This window comes from Musca vetustissima, unplaced genomic scaffold (assembly GCF_032173495.1).
Source record: "Musca vetustissima isolate MV318-11 ecotype Yass unplaced genomic scaffold, APGP_CSIRO_Mvet_v1 utg236469, whole genome shotgun sequence".
Classification (NCBI taxonomy): Eukaryota; Metazoa; Arthropoda; class Insecta; order Diptera; family Muscidae; genus Musca; species Musca vetustissima.
In genome coordinates this window covers 1-15,314 of record NW_026873872.1, presented here as the reverse complement: position 1 = coordinate 15,314, position 15,314 = coordinate 1, and the positions used below count along the sequence as shown (strand labels likewise).

At 35.3% G+C, this 15,314-nt stretch overlaps 2 protein-coding genes across 2 annotated transcripts; one reads left to right on the top strand and one right to left on the bottom strand.

Annotated features, from left to right (window-relative positions):
- Positions 1-3,409: 3,409 nt before the first annotated feature.
- LOC133328789 (uncharacterized) lies at positions 3,410-4,747 on the bottom strand. Its single transcript, XM_061537336.1, has one exon. The coding sequence runs from the start codon at positions 4,745-4,747 to the stop codon at positions 3,410-3,412; it is 1,338 nt and encodes a 445-aa protein (XP_061393320.1).
- Positions 4,748-10,044: 5,297 nt separating this feature from the next.
- Positions 10,045-12,830, top strand: LOC133328804 (sodium channel protein Nach-like). The gene is made up of 8 exons (XM_061537337.1): positions 10,045-10,210; positions 10,359-10,485; positions 10,546-10,830; positions 10,893-10,980; positions 11,819-11,904; positions 11,967-12,335; positions 12,513-12,616; positions 12,688-12,830. The coding sequence occupies exons 1-8, from the start codon at positions 10,045-10,047 to the stop codon at positions 12,828-12,830; spliced, it is 1,368 nt and encodes a 455-aa protein (XP_061393321.1).
- The last annotated feature ends 2,484 nt before the right edge of the window (positions 12,831-15,314 follow it).

Genomic DNA, 15,314 nt, shown 5'->3' with positions numbered 1-15,314 from the left:
TAAAAAATCCACCCCTTGCGTGGGTCCTCTTCAAAAATATTCTTTAAAAAATCCACGCCTTGTGTAGGTCCCTGAAAAAATATTATTTAAAAAATCCACCCCTTGCGTGGGTCCTCTTCAAAAATATTCTTTAAAAAATCCACGCCTTGCGTCGATCGTTGAAAAAATATTCATTAAAAAATCCACGCCTTGCGTCGGTCGTTGAAAAAATATTCTTTAAAAAATACACGCCTTGCGTCGATCGTTGAAAAAATATTCATTAAAAAATCCACGCCTTGCGTCGATCGTTGAAAAAATATTCATTAAAAAATCCACGCCTTGCGTCGTCCGTTGAAAAAATATTCATTAAAAAATCTACGCCTTGTGTGGATCGTTGAAAAAATATTCTTTAAAAAATCCACGCCTTGTGTGAATCCTTTTCAAAAATATTCTTTAAAAAATCCACGTCTTGTGTGGATCGTTGAAAAATTTTTCTTTAAATAATCCACGCCTTGTGTGGATCGTTGAAAAATTTTTCTTTAAATAATCCACGCCTTGTGTGGATCGTTGAAAAATTTTTCTTTAAATAATCCACGCCTTGTGTGGATCGTTGAAAAATTTTTCTTTAAATAATCCACGCCTTTTGTGGATCCTTGAAAAAATATTCTTTAAAAAATCCACGTCTTGTGTGGATCGTTGAAAAAATATTCATTAAAAAATCCACGCCTTGCGTCGGTCGTTGAAAAAATATTCTTTAAAAAATACACGCCTTGCGTCGATCGTTGAAAAAATATTCATTAAAAAATCCACGCCTTGCGTCGATCGTTGAAAAAATATTCATTAAAAAATCTACGCCTTGTGTGGATCGTTGAAAAAATATTCTTTAAAAAATCCACGCCTTGTGTGAATCCTTTTCAAAAATATTCTTTAAAAAATCCACGTCTTGTGTGGATCGTTGAAAAAATATTCTTTAAAAAATCCACGCCTTGTGTGGATCGTTGAAAAAATATTCTTTAAAAAATCCACGCCTTGTGTGGATCGTTGAAAAAATATTCTTTAAAAAATCCACGCCTTGTGTGGATCGTTGAAAAAATATTCTTTAAAAAATCCACGTCTTGTGTGGATCGTTGAAAAAATATTCTTTAAAAAATCCACGTCTTGTGTGGATCGTTGAAAAAATATTCTTTAAAAAATCCACGCCTTGTGTGAATCCTTTTCAAAAATATTCTTTAAAAAATCCACGTCTTGTGTGGATCGTTGAAAAAATATTCTTTAAAAAATCCACGCCTTGTGTGGATCGTTGAAAAAATATTCTTTAAAAAATTCACGCCTTGTGTGGATTGTTGAAAAAATATTCTTTAAAAAATCCACGCCTTGTGTGGATCGTTGAAAAAATATTCTTTAAAAAATCCACGTCTTGTGTGGATCGTTGAAAAAATATTCTTTAAAAAATCCACGTCTTGTGTGGATCGTTGAAAAAATATTCATTAAAAAATCCACGCCTTGCGTCGGTCGTTGAAAAAATATTCTTTAAAAAATACACGCCTTGCGTCGATCGTTGAAAAAATATTCATTAAAAAATCCACGCCTTGCGTCGATCGTTGAAAAAATATTCATTAAAAAATCCACGCCTTGCGTCGTCCGTTGAAAAAATATTCATTAAAAAATCTACGCCTTGTGTGGATCGTTGAAAAAATATTCTTTAAAAAATCCACGCCTTGTGTGAATCCTTTTCAAAAATATTCTTTAAAAAATCCACGTCTTGTGTGGATCGTTGAAAAAATATTCTTTAAAAAATCCACGTCTTGTGTGGATCGTTGAAAAAATATTCTTTAAAAAATCCACGCCTTGTGTGGATCGTTGAAAAAATATTCTTTAAAAAATCCACGCCTTGTGTGGATCGTTGAAAAAATATTCTTTAAAAAATCCACGCCTTGTGTGGATCGTTGAAAAAATATTCTTTAAAAAATCCACGCCTTGTGTGGATCGTTGAAAAAATATTCTTTAAAAAATCCACGCCTTGTGTGGATCGTTGAAAAAATATTCTTTAAAAAATCCACGCCTTGTGTGGATCGTTGAAAAAATATTCTTAAAAAAATCCACGCCTTGTGTGGATCGTTGAAAAAATATTCTTAAAAAAATCCACGCCTTGTGTGGATCGTTGAAAAAATATTCTTTAAAAAATCCACGCCTTGTGTGGATCGTTGAAAAAATATTCTTTAAAAAATCCACGCCTTGTGTGGATCGTTGAAAAAATATTCTTTAAAAAATCCACGCCTTGTGTGGATCGTTGAAAAAATATTCTTTAAAAAATCCACGCCTTGTGTGGATCGTTGAAAAAATATTCTTTAAAAAATCCACGCCTTGTGTGGATCGTTGAAAAAATATTCTTTAAAAAATCCACGCCTTGTGTGGATCGTTGAAAAAATATTCTTTAAAAAATCCACGGCTTGTGTGAATCCTTTTCAAAAATATTCTTTAAAAAAATCCACGCCTTGTGTGAATCTTTTTCAAAAATATTGTTTAAGAAATCCACGCCTTGTGTAGTCTTTGAAAAATATTTTAAAAAAATCTACGGCTTGTGTAGTCTTTATTTAAAAAAAAATATTTTTTTATTTTATTTAAATAATATCATTTTAAAAATCTATGCCTTGTGTGGAACCATTTCAAAAATATTCTTTTAAAAATCTACGCCTTGTGTGGAACCATTTCAAAAATATTCTTTTAAAAATCTACGCCTTGTGTGGAACCATTTCAAAAATATTCTTTTAAAAATCCACGCCTTGTGTGGAACCATTTCAAAAATATTCTTTACAAAAAACCACGCCTTGTGTGGAACCATTTCAAAAATATTCTTTAAAAAATCCACGCCTTGTGTAGGTCCTCTTCAAAAATATTCTTTAAAAAATCCACGCCTTGTGTAGGTCCCTGAAAAAATATTCTTTAAAAAATCCACGCCTTGTGTAGGTCCTCTTCAAAAATATTCTTTAAAAAATCCACGCCTTGTGTAGGTCCCTGAAAAAATATTCTTTAAAAAATCCACGCCTTGTGGGGATCCTTTTATAAAATATTCTTTAAAAAATCCACGCCTTGTGTGAATCCTTTTCAAAAACAGTCTTTAAAAAATCCACGCCTTGTGTGGATCCTTTTAAAAAATATTCTTTAAAAAATCCACGCCTTGACATGTTTTATTGGTATTCAAAAATATATATACACACTTTTCTATTTACACAGTTTATATATTTGTTGCTATATACAATGAAAAGATTTTTTATGATAAAATTTTAATATGATTTTTTTATAGTCAATAAAAATTATGGTTTAATTTTATTATAATACAATGTACAGTAAAACCTATAACTAATGGAAAATTCCTCTCATATTTAAAAAAATGTTTAGTTCCATTTTTTCGAAGTGTGTTTGAGATAGTTCACTCAATTTTCTCTCCCGCCTTCTCCAGAATAAAATTATCCACCAAATCCTCTAATATATCCGTCAGCCTCTGTCTATAAATCTCATCGGTATTGAATGCCTTGAGGCATATTTCCACACGTTTGCGGGAAAAGAAATCGCTGAAACCCTCAGTGGTCGCCGTCAGACACTGAGTCAATTCGGCTGGTAATATTGTCAAATGACAAAATAGACAACTTTCAATGAGGCCACAAATGCGATACAGCTCAAATGTTTGCCAAAATTCCTCCTCACTCAAGAACTCTTCAATGTTCAGCTGTTCACGTTTCAAGAACTCCTTCATAAATCGATAATATTCCTGCAGCAGTTCCATTAAATGTGTTCGTCGGAATTCTCGAGTGCTGGGTATGGTCAATAGGGTTATTAAATCCACCATTGGTGGGGCATACCGAGCCAATTGGAAGTCAACAAAACGACATTGTATCGGACTATCACCATATTTACCATATTCAAACATCACATTATTGGCCCACAAATCGCCATGGGAGAAAACGTTGCGAAATTTCGTAGAGGTTTGGGCCAATTCGAATATCACGGACATTTTTGATTTTAAATTTGTGAGAATAAAATCTAGGTGTTTCTCATACTTCGGCATTTGTTTAATTAATTCACTAAATACCTCAACACCATTTGCAAAATTTTGATAGCGTACATGTTGCTGATCTACATTATTCGGATAGGCATTCTCCACAATGGCTGGTGCAAAAATTTCATTGATTTTCACATTTTGTTTGACCTCAAAGACAATGGAAGCGGCATGCATTGTGGCCAGGGTCTTGACAGCACACTGCAAATGTTCATAATCCAATATGCCATCCCGGCCAGCTGCCATTTTATAACCCATTTGTTGCAGCTCCTCAAAAACTAATAGATTATTATCCGCATAATAACATTTGGGCGCCACTCCAGCGAAAATTTCTTGCAATTGTGGCAATACATCGCGGTACACAATTATTTCCTTTTTGAAAACACCAAATTCTTCCAGGTAATCCATGCGTGAGGCAATCTCCACGGGAGCTGCCTTGGTGAAGAAACGAATTCTATTAAAGGTAATTGAGTCACGGCCATCTTCACTTTTCCTGCCCACTTGGACATCAACCACCAAAAAACGATGGTGACCCAAAAATCCCGATGGACTATCAGATATGGGTTTCAATTGATAGCGTATCACATTTAGCTGGAGATTTTCATTTGAGGTTGAATTTGTGGCTGCCACTTCTGTGTCCTGTTGATGACCAAAATATTTTTGACACAATCCTTCTACTTCATTTGCGGATAATTCAATTGCAGTGGCCATGTTGAACGGCAGAAATTATTTTGCACAAATTTAGTTTAGCGGTTGTTGTCTATTTGACATTCGACTTCAAATGCGAAATAACAATGATCTTGAAAATCAGTTCTACTTAAATCATGATGCCACACAAAATGGTTTTATGGCCCCATTTCCATCTCCTGATATCAAGTTGCCAGGGAAGAACTGTCGGTTTGATAAGGAAAGTTTGTCGTTGGGTGGGAGCACCCACACCACCACCAGCATCAATAAATTACAAATATTTTATTCGTGCATAATATTTACATACAACTTTTTATTACTTTATGGCCGTACCCTACACGGTCCAACCACTCATTGCTACTGTGATAATTAATACTCCCACACAATGGGCTGAAAAAACTTCAGACCTAATTGTTTATATTCATATTCTTCTAATATTAAAATGTTTAAAAAATCCGAGTTTATAGCTCTTATAGTCCTCCAAAAATATTCTTTAAAAATCCACGCCTATGGCTCTGATGATCCTTCTCTGTCCTCCAAAAAATAATAAAGGTATCCATAGTTCCCACCCTCTCTTAAAAATCCCTATTTATATCATCTATATTTTCATTCGATTAAAAGTTGTCTTTTTTCTCACGCTCATGTCTTGCTGACTGACCCATTGTAGGGGCAACACGTGGTCAGATCAGCTTGCCATCCTCCACCTACCTCTAGCGAGGGTGTTACAGATTTTTTGCTTTGTTTTTTTTTTTATTTTTTATCTTATTTTGGCGGATAATTTTAGCATCCACCTTAATCTATTGTGCGAAAATAAAGAAACAAAGGAGTTTTTATCTTGCCACGCCATGTTCACATAACTGCGAGGGCTGATAGATGCTTAAACATTTTTTTTTTGGAAGTACAGTTTCTCGGGTTGAATGAACAAAGCGTGCCAGATTCCATGAGAGGTTTTAAATTCCATGAGAGGTTTACGGATATTCAAAAACAAAAAAAAAAATAAATAAATACATAAAAATTAAAATAAAAACGGAAGGTCGGCGAATATAAAATATAAAATAATTAACAAAAATATATATTATTAGAAAAAAATGTGTCAGTAATTTTACAAAAATACGATAATTTTGTACACAACAAAAGTCTTCATTATTTATTTTTTTTATGAAAAAAAAATAAATATGGACATATAAGCAGAGGATACTGCAGAGACAAAAACGACCCTATATATATATCGACGCCTCCGAAGAATAGTATGCTAAGTCTGAAAAGTGAGTTTTTCAGCAGAAGCTCTCAAAGTTTGGAAGTTTCTTAAATCTTACGTGCCATGCTAAGTACATTTTTGCTTATAACTTTGGTTTGGATTGGCCGATGATTACCAAAATTTCAGAGAATTTAAATTAAGGACCGTAGTATCTAAAAACGTTAAGAACTTTAAAACATGCTAAGTCGACTTAGCATACTATGGTTCGGAGGCGTCGATATTATATTTTCTAAAAATGTTTTCAATAAAACAATGGAAAACACTTTTTCTATATAGAAAAATATAAAATCAATACATAATTACCCTGCCAATACATAGTATTGCTAATTGTATTCCCGTAGAATTATAGTTAGTCTGGATAGAAAATTTGCCTGCACGCCTTCGATTTAAATCATAAAAATGTGGAATGTGATACGGGACGGTCTATGCTAAAATTTTGACCTATGCTAAATTTTCGCTACCAAGGGGACAACACTTATATATAATCGTGGATTTAGAAAAAAATGTTTGTTTAGACCATTGAAGACGTCGATGTTAAAAACATATTTTTTCTCTAGGACCAGAAAAGACATATTTTAGACATATTAAGATGGGCTCAAAGGGAATGGATTTTTAAGAACTCCAATTGCTTCCTGTGGAATTTATATCCAGAAGGAGTGCATTAATGAGACCCGTCTTTAAATATCTATATTTCCGCCCTCTAGTGTGGTAATGGGTTACAAAATAATACATAAATACGTAAGCACCTGTAAATATTTAAGTGTAACTCCTACATCCGAGTACATACGACAAAATAATTGGTATCAATTTAAAGGTCAACCACTCCTCTTCGATACAATATCGACTTCTCTGGTCTATATCCTTCAGGAGTAAATACATACGCTATACAATACAAATTTTGTAATTTTTCACACAAAAGTCAGGGTCCATTTAACCCGATAAATATTGACCGATCTTTATCAAAACAGGCATGTTTATTCTTTGGCCCAATCCCCTTCTCCATGCAAAATTTCACGAAGTTCGGGCCATTATTGCGGCCTCTGGAGCGACCAGAAAAACCGACAAAAATTTGGTCCATTTCATCCCCTAAATATTAACCGATCTTTCCCAAAAACAATAGGGGCCTTCATTGGCCATAACCCATCATACATGCAAAATTTCGTGAAGATTGATCCATAACTGTGGCCTGTATCGTGTTTACAAATTATAATGGACAGACGGACGGACGGACACACATGTCTAGATCGACTCAGCTAGACGAGATATAACGATCGGCATACTTAAAGGTGGGTCTAGGACTAATATTTCGCGGCGTTACAAACTTTTGGGGCTGCACAAAGCTATAATACCCTGACAACATAGTTGTGTAGGGTATAAATATTGACTGTTTGTGGGGGAGGTACCAGAAGGAAAGGGCTGCCCGGTCCCACCTTTGGACTTCATCTAGGCTTGGTTGTGCAAAGTTTGGTTCAAATCGTACATTCCATTCGCCTGATATTGGATTTATAAATATTGAAATTGTTTACCATTTCTGGGGTAGTTATCAGATAGAGTGGACCACTGGGTCCCATCTTCGGACTTAATCTGGCCTTGGTAATGATAATAGATTGTACAAAGTTTCATAGTCCGTTTGCATGATATTACATACTTGCCTAGCTGGCTTGTGACAGAGCATTTGTTCCATAAGCCGAGGTTTAAATTAGTTAGCTCGCATTTATATGCCTTTTGTAATGGGGTATCTTCATCTATTCTCACAACATGACCTAGCCAACGCTCGATACATCTGAGAATGCCGATGTCTAAGAATAGCTGGTACAACTCATGGTTCATTCGACGGCGATATTCACCGTCAACGCATATCGGACCACAGATCTTTCGGAGAATTTTTCTCTCAAACACTCTAATAACTGCCTCATCTGCTTGCGTAAGTACCCACGCTTCAGATCTATATAACAACATGGATAGTATCAGCTTCTTGTAAAGTGTAGATATACCCAAGTGTTTGCTGCAGGAGTAGGCTTCTGCTATCTGTTGTTTTTGTAGCTTTTCGACGTCGAGTTTCCGTGTTGTGTTAGATCGCACCTTTATGCTATATTAAGACGAGTGCGAACCTTGTATAGTGGTGCGAATCGGTATTCGCTCCTCGGATCGATCGAGCGTCTAAAACATTGGATGAATGCCTTCCGTCTATCAAAACATGATCGATTTGATTTCTCGTTGATCGTTCAGGAGAAATCCAGGTGACCTTATGTATACCGAGATGCTTGAATCTGGAGCTGTTAACTACCATGTTATTTGCTGTCGCGAAGTCATGCCGTTGTCTGATGTTTCTTCATGGAGGCTGAATTTTCCGACGGTGGGTTAAAGATATTTTCCCTCCCGATTTTTGCATTAAAATCTTCTAGCAGAATTTTAATGTAATGGACAGACCAGTGGTCATATGATGTCTCTGGGCGCTAGTAAAAAATGTATTTGGTCTGTTCATCTTTGTCTTCGATCGGAGCATGGGCGCAAATGAGACTGATGTAGAGAACTTCGCTTTTATATGGATTATAGCAATTCGCTTATCTATTCGAGTGAAACTGGAGACGAGGTCGTTTATTCTCTGGTCATTTTGTGGGTGAGGTACAAGAAGGAGTTGACCGATATTCTCCATCTTCGAACTTGAACTAAGATTCGATTTCAAAGATTGTATGAAATCGATTATTCCCCTCGAGAGCTACATACAGACGGATGGATGAACATTTGCAAATCTACTCTAAATTTTTTGAAACGGATTTGGTCCAAAGAAAGATGGTGTCATAAACCAATATTTTGATGAGGCACATTTTCACCGAGGCACATTATTCATTAGCCTTATTGATAGTCTTTAAAAAAATATTTTTGGAAACTTCAGGTTAATTTTAGACATTAAAATAAAATCCGCAAAGTACTTTAGTGGAATACATTTTAAAAAACCAGTGAACGGGGCAAAATATTCGAATGGGGCCGACCATCCATATATTAAAGATGAACAGTTCCCCTTTCTTAGACTGGCAACTTCTTCGGATTGTGTTTCCTGCAGTGAACATTTACGTCATAAGATGTAAATTTTGTCATTTTACACACGTTGCTGAATATTTACAGATCTTGATCAAATTCAACCATTCTAGTAGTTCCTTCCCTGTGTAAAATTTTACCACCAAAAAATTATAGGTGTCGTCTTGATACGACCCGAGTCTTATTCGACCAACGTCTGTCACCTCAACCCGTTGTTTAAATGCAGTACGGCTGCTACCACAACAACAAAGATATCGTCCATTGCCATAACAGGAACTTCATGTACAATTTTGTAAATGTGAATTCTGAACAATATGAGAATACATAGATCTCTGTAAATATTTATGTATAGCTCCCACATCTGAGTACATACAACAATAATTGAAAGGCATATATTGTGGCATATACTCCATAGAATACAAATGTCATAGTTGTTCACACAAAAGTCTGGGCTCATTTGACCCGCTTAATATTTACCGATCTTCATCAAAATAGACATGCTTTTCATTGCCAGATTACCATCTCCGTGTACAACTTGGATATGCTCTTGTCATTTTGCGACCTGTAAATCGACCAGCTAGTCTAGATATGAAGATAGTTATGCTCAATACTCTCAACATATTTTTGTTGGGTATAAATACACCCGTTTGTAGGTCCCTGAAAAATTTTCCTTGTTTGAAAATATATTTAGTTTTATATTTAATCTCCGGAGCTATAGTTTCGTACGTACCGGTGTAGCTTTGTTAAAATTGCTCATTTACCACTACCATAAAATGTTCGACGTGAGAAATATACCAAATGTTGCAACACATTGCCAGATAAACAATCTTTAAGAGGATAATTACATCTGTCATACAACATGACCCTTCGATTATCTTACAATCAACATTAATTATCTACAAAAAATATACGACAGGTCAGAGAGGTGATATTGAATGCAGTCATTTCGAATCATTGGCAGTTCTTTGTCGGTCTATTACGGTGGAAGTTATACAAACGGGAAAAGTGTCCTTCGTTAACAGCCATGATTCGTTTACGTGATGTGGCTAAAGAATATTTGGAAAACTCTACATTGCATGGAGCACGTTTCATTGTGGACAAGGAATTGTCCTGGATAGAAAAGTTATTTTGGGTAATGTGTCTGGTGGCCTCGTGGTTTGCCTCATGGAAGCTGATAAAGGTGTCCTTGGGTAAGGAAAATTAGCATGACCAATATTATGGATTTCTCTAAGGATACATATTTTTTGAAAATTTCGAAAATAATTTGAGATACATAGACAACAAATTTGAATTCTATAAAAGATGATTTTGAAAACAGAATATTTTTTTGATTTACAGATGCCTTTGAAAACAATTCCATTAGTTTTGGTGTCGAATCCAGTTATCGTGACTGGGAGACGAATTTTCCAGCCATTGTGGTGTGTGAATCCAAGAATATGGATCGCATACAAGAAGTTGCAGAACAGTAAGTCCAATTTTTTACAATGTATTTTAAACAAAATCGAAATAAAATTGTTCCCTTCAGACTTTGGGGTGCTGATCACGACTTCACATTGGAGGAGGTCTTGAGTGAAATTGCCTTCTTTCGTGGTGAATCGTATCACACGGTACATGAGTGTGGCGGAGAAGAACCTTCAGAGAATTGTTTCTATAGCAATTTCTCATATTATGCCCAGTTGGTGCGGAGCAGTTGTGAGAATACCATCAAAAATTGTATGTGGAACAATAAACCATTTCAGTGTTGTAAATTTTTCCATCGCATGGAAACCGAATTGGGGCTGTGCTATGCCATTAATTCGCTGCAGGCGGGGTAAACTATAGAAGCCTGAGAAGGAAAAGATTTTCGATTTCAATAAATTATTTATTCAACAGAAATAATGGTGGTCCTAAACTGAATATGTGGTCGAATCGTTATACTGGACCCGGGAATTTGAAATTAGATATACACACAGAGGCAGTGGTAAGTGAATTTTTAAGGAATATTTTTTTTCAAGGAGCTGAACAAGGCGTGGATTTTTAAGGCATAGTTTTTCATGGATATTACGTGGATTTTAAGGATTACTTTTTAAAATACCTTAATTTTTAGGCAATAGTTTTTCAAGGACCTGAGCAAGGTCCTAAAAAGCTATAAGCTTCATAGGCGTGGATTTTTAAAGAATATTTTCTAAAGGACCAGCAGCTCCATAGGCGTGGGTTTTTAAAGAATATTTTCTAAAGGACTATCAGCTCCATAGGCGTGGATTTTTAAAGGATATTTTCTAAAGGACTATCAGCTCCATAGGCGTGGATTTTTAAAGAATATTTTCTAAAGGGCTATCAGCTCCATAGGCGTGGATTTTTAAAAAATATTTTCTAAAGGACTATCAGCTCCATAGGCGTGGATTTTTAAAAAATATTTTCTAAAGGACTATCAGCTCCATAGGCGTGGATTTTTAAAAAATATTTTCTAAAGGACTATCAGCTCCATAGGCGTGGATTTTTAAAAAATATTTTCTAAAGGACTATCAGCTCCATAGGCGTGGATTTTTAAAAAATATTTTCTAAAGGACTATCAGCTCCATAGGCGTGGATTTTTAAAAAATAGTTTCTAAAGGACTGTCAGCTCCATAGGCGTGGATTTTTAAAAAATAGTTTCTAAAGGACTGTCAGCTCCATAGGCGTGGATTTTTAAAAAATAGTTTCTAAAGGACTGTCAGCTCCATAGGCGTGGATTTTTAAAAAATAGTTTCTAAAGGACTGTCAGCTCCATAGGCTTGGAATTTTTAACGAATATTTTGTTTTTTACATTTTTTTCATAGGTTTTCATTCTCGGCGAGGAAGAAGTTCCCACCTTGGTTACCCCCAAAACGGACTATCTCATAGTTAGTCCTTATATATCATTTGTGTAAGTCCATAGATGACATATTTTTCAAATTTATTTCATAAATTCTCTGCTCCCCATTCCAGTCGTCACATTGCCAAACATGACATCCAAAATGACGAGGAGATTCGCGATACGAAAATCTCTCAACGCAATTGCCGTTTCAATGATGAAAATAATTTAGATGTACATCGCTATTACAGCTACAGTGCCTGTACGGTGCAGTGTCGCAAGGATAGGCAGCTGGAGTTGTGTAATTGTTCCAGTCACTTGGCTCCGAATACACCCAGTCATCAAATGTGCAATATGGATGGTCTGGAGTGTCTAAATCGTAATTACGAAGATTTATCGGTGATTATTGCGAAGTGGTCGAAGAGTCGTCGTGGTTTGGTGTGTGATTGTTTGCCATCGTGTACGGAAGTGGATATCACAACGGCGGTGGATAGTAAAGATAAGTAAGGAGGTTGATTGTTTTGATTTGATTTTGTTTGATGTGGTGGTACATGGGAGCGTATGAAACAATTTGTAAATGCCTCGAGTATGTGGAATATAATTTAAATGTCCTTATATTACGCATACGCCACCATTGTTTTATTAATTTTTAAATTAATTAAAAAATCATTTGTTCTCAGTATTTACAGCCAAATTCCGTATTCAAAGGTGGAAATAGCTTTGGTCGAATTACCAACGGAACGTTATAAACGAAATTTGGTTCGAGATAAATTGGATTTGGTTGGTAAGAGTCCCGATATTATAGAGATATATAGAATATTGAGTATTCGTTTAACTTCCACATTAAAATTTCAGTATCAATCGGCGGAACTACGGGCCTATTTGTGGGTGCTAGCCTATTGAGTTTTGTGGAGATCTTATATTATGCCACTATACGTCCTTATGGCAGCATGATGGCCAAGAAGCGAATGTTAAGGCAGCAAAGGCAACAGCAATGAGGTGCGAGATCTGGATGATTGAAAAATATTACAGACAGACCCTATTAAAGGAATGCTAAGTTGTCGGAAAACCAGTATATTGTAAAACCAATATGAATTGTCAATAAAGAAAAGAGAAGAAGAGAACCAAGAAAGATATAGTTTAAGTGATAGTCCGTTAGAAAATATCCTTAAAAATCCACGCCTAGGGAGCTGCTGGTCCTTTAGAAAATATCCTTAAAAATCCACGCCTAGGGAGCTGCTGGTCCTTTAGAAAATATTCTTTAAAAATCCACGCCTAGGGAGCTGCTGGTCCTATAGAAAATATTGTTTAAAAATCCACGCCTAGGGAGCTGCTGGTCCTTTAGAAAATATTCTTTAAAAATCCACGCCTAGGGAGCTGCTGGTCCTTTAGAAAATATTCTTTAAAAATCCACGCCTATGGTGCTGATAGTCCCTTAGAAAATATTCTTTAAAAATCCACGCCTATGGTGCTGATAGTCCTTTAGAAAATATTCTTTAAAAATCCACGCCTATGGTGCTGATAGTCCTTTAGAAAATATTCTTTAAAAATCCACGCCTATGGTGCTGATAGTCCTTTAGAAAATATTCTTTAAAAATCCACGCCTATGGTGCTGATAGTTCTTTAGAAAATATTCTTTAAAAATCCACGCCTCTGAAGCTGATAGTCCTTTCGAAAGTATTCTTTAAATACCCACGCCTATATAGCTTATAGTCCTTTAGAATATATTTTTTATAAATCCACGGTTAGATAGCTGATAGCCATTTAGAAAATACTCGTTAAAAATCCACGCCTATGATAGTCCTTTTGAAAATATTCTTAAAAAAAGAGTTATTCAGAGTTATTTATTTACAAACAAAATCACATCGACATGTCCACCACTGCTTCAATTACATCCTCCACACATTCTTCCATTAGCATTCAAAATTCTTCATTCTGCTCCATATATTTTAACTTTTAAAATGGTTACAGCCAAGGCCTGATAAACATAACAGAACAATTTAAACTCCTTATAAGTTTCCAGGAAATCTGTTTCATTTGATGCCAGAATATCCTTAAATTGGTCCCAATAATATCTCAAATATTCTTCCTCCCTTTCCAATCTCTCCTCTTTATTCAAATTCATAAACAAAGTAAAGACGACATCAATTGCCGGCCGGCAATAGCGACAGGTTAGAAAAACCACAAACATATCGGAAGCATCTGGGTCTTCCGAATTTAAAAATATATTTCCACCCCATGTGTCACGATGACACACCACATTCCGATATTTTGGCGATGGGTTTACCATAAAATACACAGATTTCAAATGATATGGCAACTCTTTATCGATAAATTCCTGTGAGACCTCTTCTTGATATTTTGGATGTTGTTTTGCAATTTCTAATACGGTTTTAAGGCCGGTTGTAAACCAGCGTATTTCTGGATGTAAGGTAATTTTTTGAGGCAATCGTAAAAATGATCTTCAATTGCTTTATCGTAAAGTTCATAGAGTAAGCTGGAGGCATGCATTGCCGCCAGTCCTCTGAGTATGGCAAATATTTCAGATTCTTCCAGGGTCTCCCTGTTGTTCAGGGAATGATAACCCAACTCTTCGAGATCTTGCAACACCAGCAGTTATGAGGAACATAAATATACTTTGGGACACCATGGTTGAGGGGCTGGAAAGGAGAAAGGGAAATTAATAAAAAAATCCACGCCTTGTTTAGGTCTCTAAAAAATATTCTTAAAAAAATCCACGCCTTGTTTAGGGCTCTAAAAAAATATTCTTAAAAAATCCACGCCTAGTTTAGGTCTCTAAAAAATATTCCTAAAAAATCCACGCCTTGTTTAGGTCTGTAAATTTTTTTTTTAAAAATCAACGCCTTGTTTAGGTCTGTAAAAAATTTTTTTAAAAAAATCCACGCCTTGTTTAGGTCTGTAAAAAATTTTTTTTTAAAAATCCACGCCTTGTTTAGGTCTCTCAAAAAATATTCTTACAAAAATCCACGACTTGTTTAGGTCTCTCAAAAAATATTCCACGCCTTGGTTAGGTCTCTAAAAAAATATTCTTAGAAAAATCCACGCCTTGTTTAGGTCTCTAAAAAATATTCTTAAAAAAATCCACGCCTTGTTTAGGTCTCTAAAAAAATATTATTTAAAAACCACGCCTTGTATCGGCTCTTAAAAAAATTCTTAAAAAATAGTTTTTTTCTTAATTTCTTTATTATTCCCCATAATGAGGAACTACCTTCCATAATTTACTACTTAACGACCTTGCCATTCATTATCAATGAAATATGATGCCGCTGTTTTGTAACAAATGCTGATAATTGACTTCGCTTTCAGATAAATATTTGCACAATTATTTTGTTGTGGCAGAATGCAACGTTTCCAACTTCTACATGACGACGAAGAATATTCAGTAGTTGTTGTCGAATGAAAGGGACAAGAAAAAAATTTTATCAGCATAATTTCTTTTGAAATAAAAAAAAACTAAAGCC

Bases quoted from the DNA above. Each gene is read 5' to 3' on its own strand.
- LOC133328789 (XM_061537336.1), bottom strand. From the start codon at position 4,747: ATGGCCACTGCAATTGAATTATCCGCAAATGAAGTAGAAGGATTGTGT.
- LOC133328804 (XM_061537337.1), top strand. From the start codon at position 10,045: ATGATTCGTTTACGTGATGTGGCTAAAGAATATTTGGAAAACTCTACA. The intron at 10,831-10,892 runs GTAAACTATAGA...TTTATTCAACAG, and splicing joins ATTAATTCGCTGCAGGCGGG to AAATAATGGTGGTCCTAAAC. The intron at 12,617-12,687 runs GTAAGAGTCCCG...TTAAAATTTCAG, and splicing joins AGATAAATTGGATTTGGTTG to TATCAATCGGCGGAACTACG.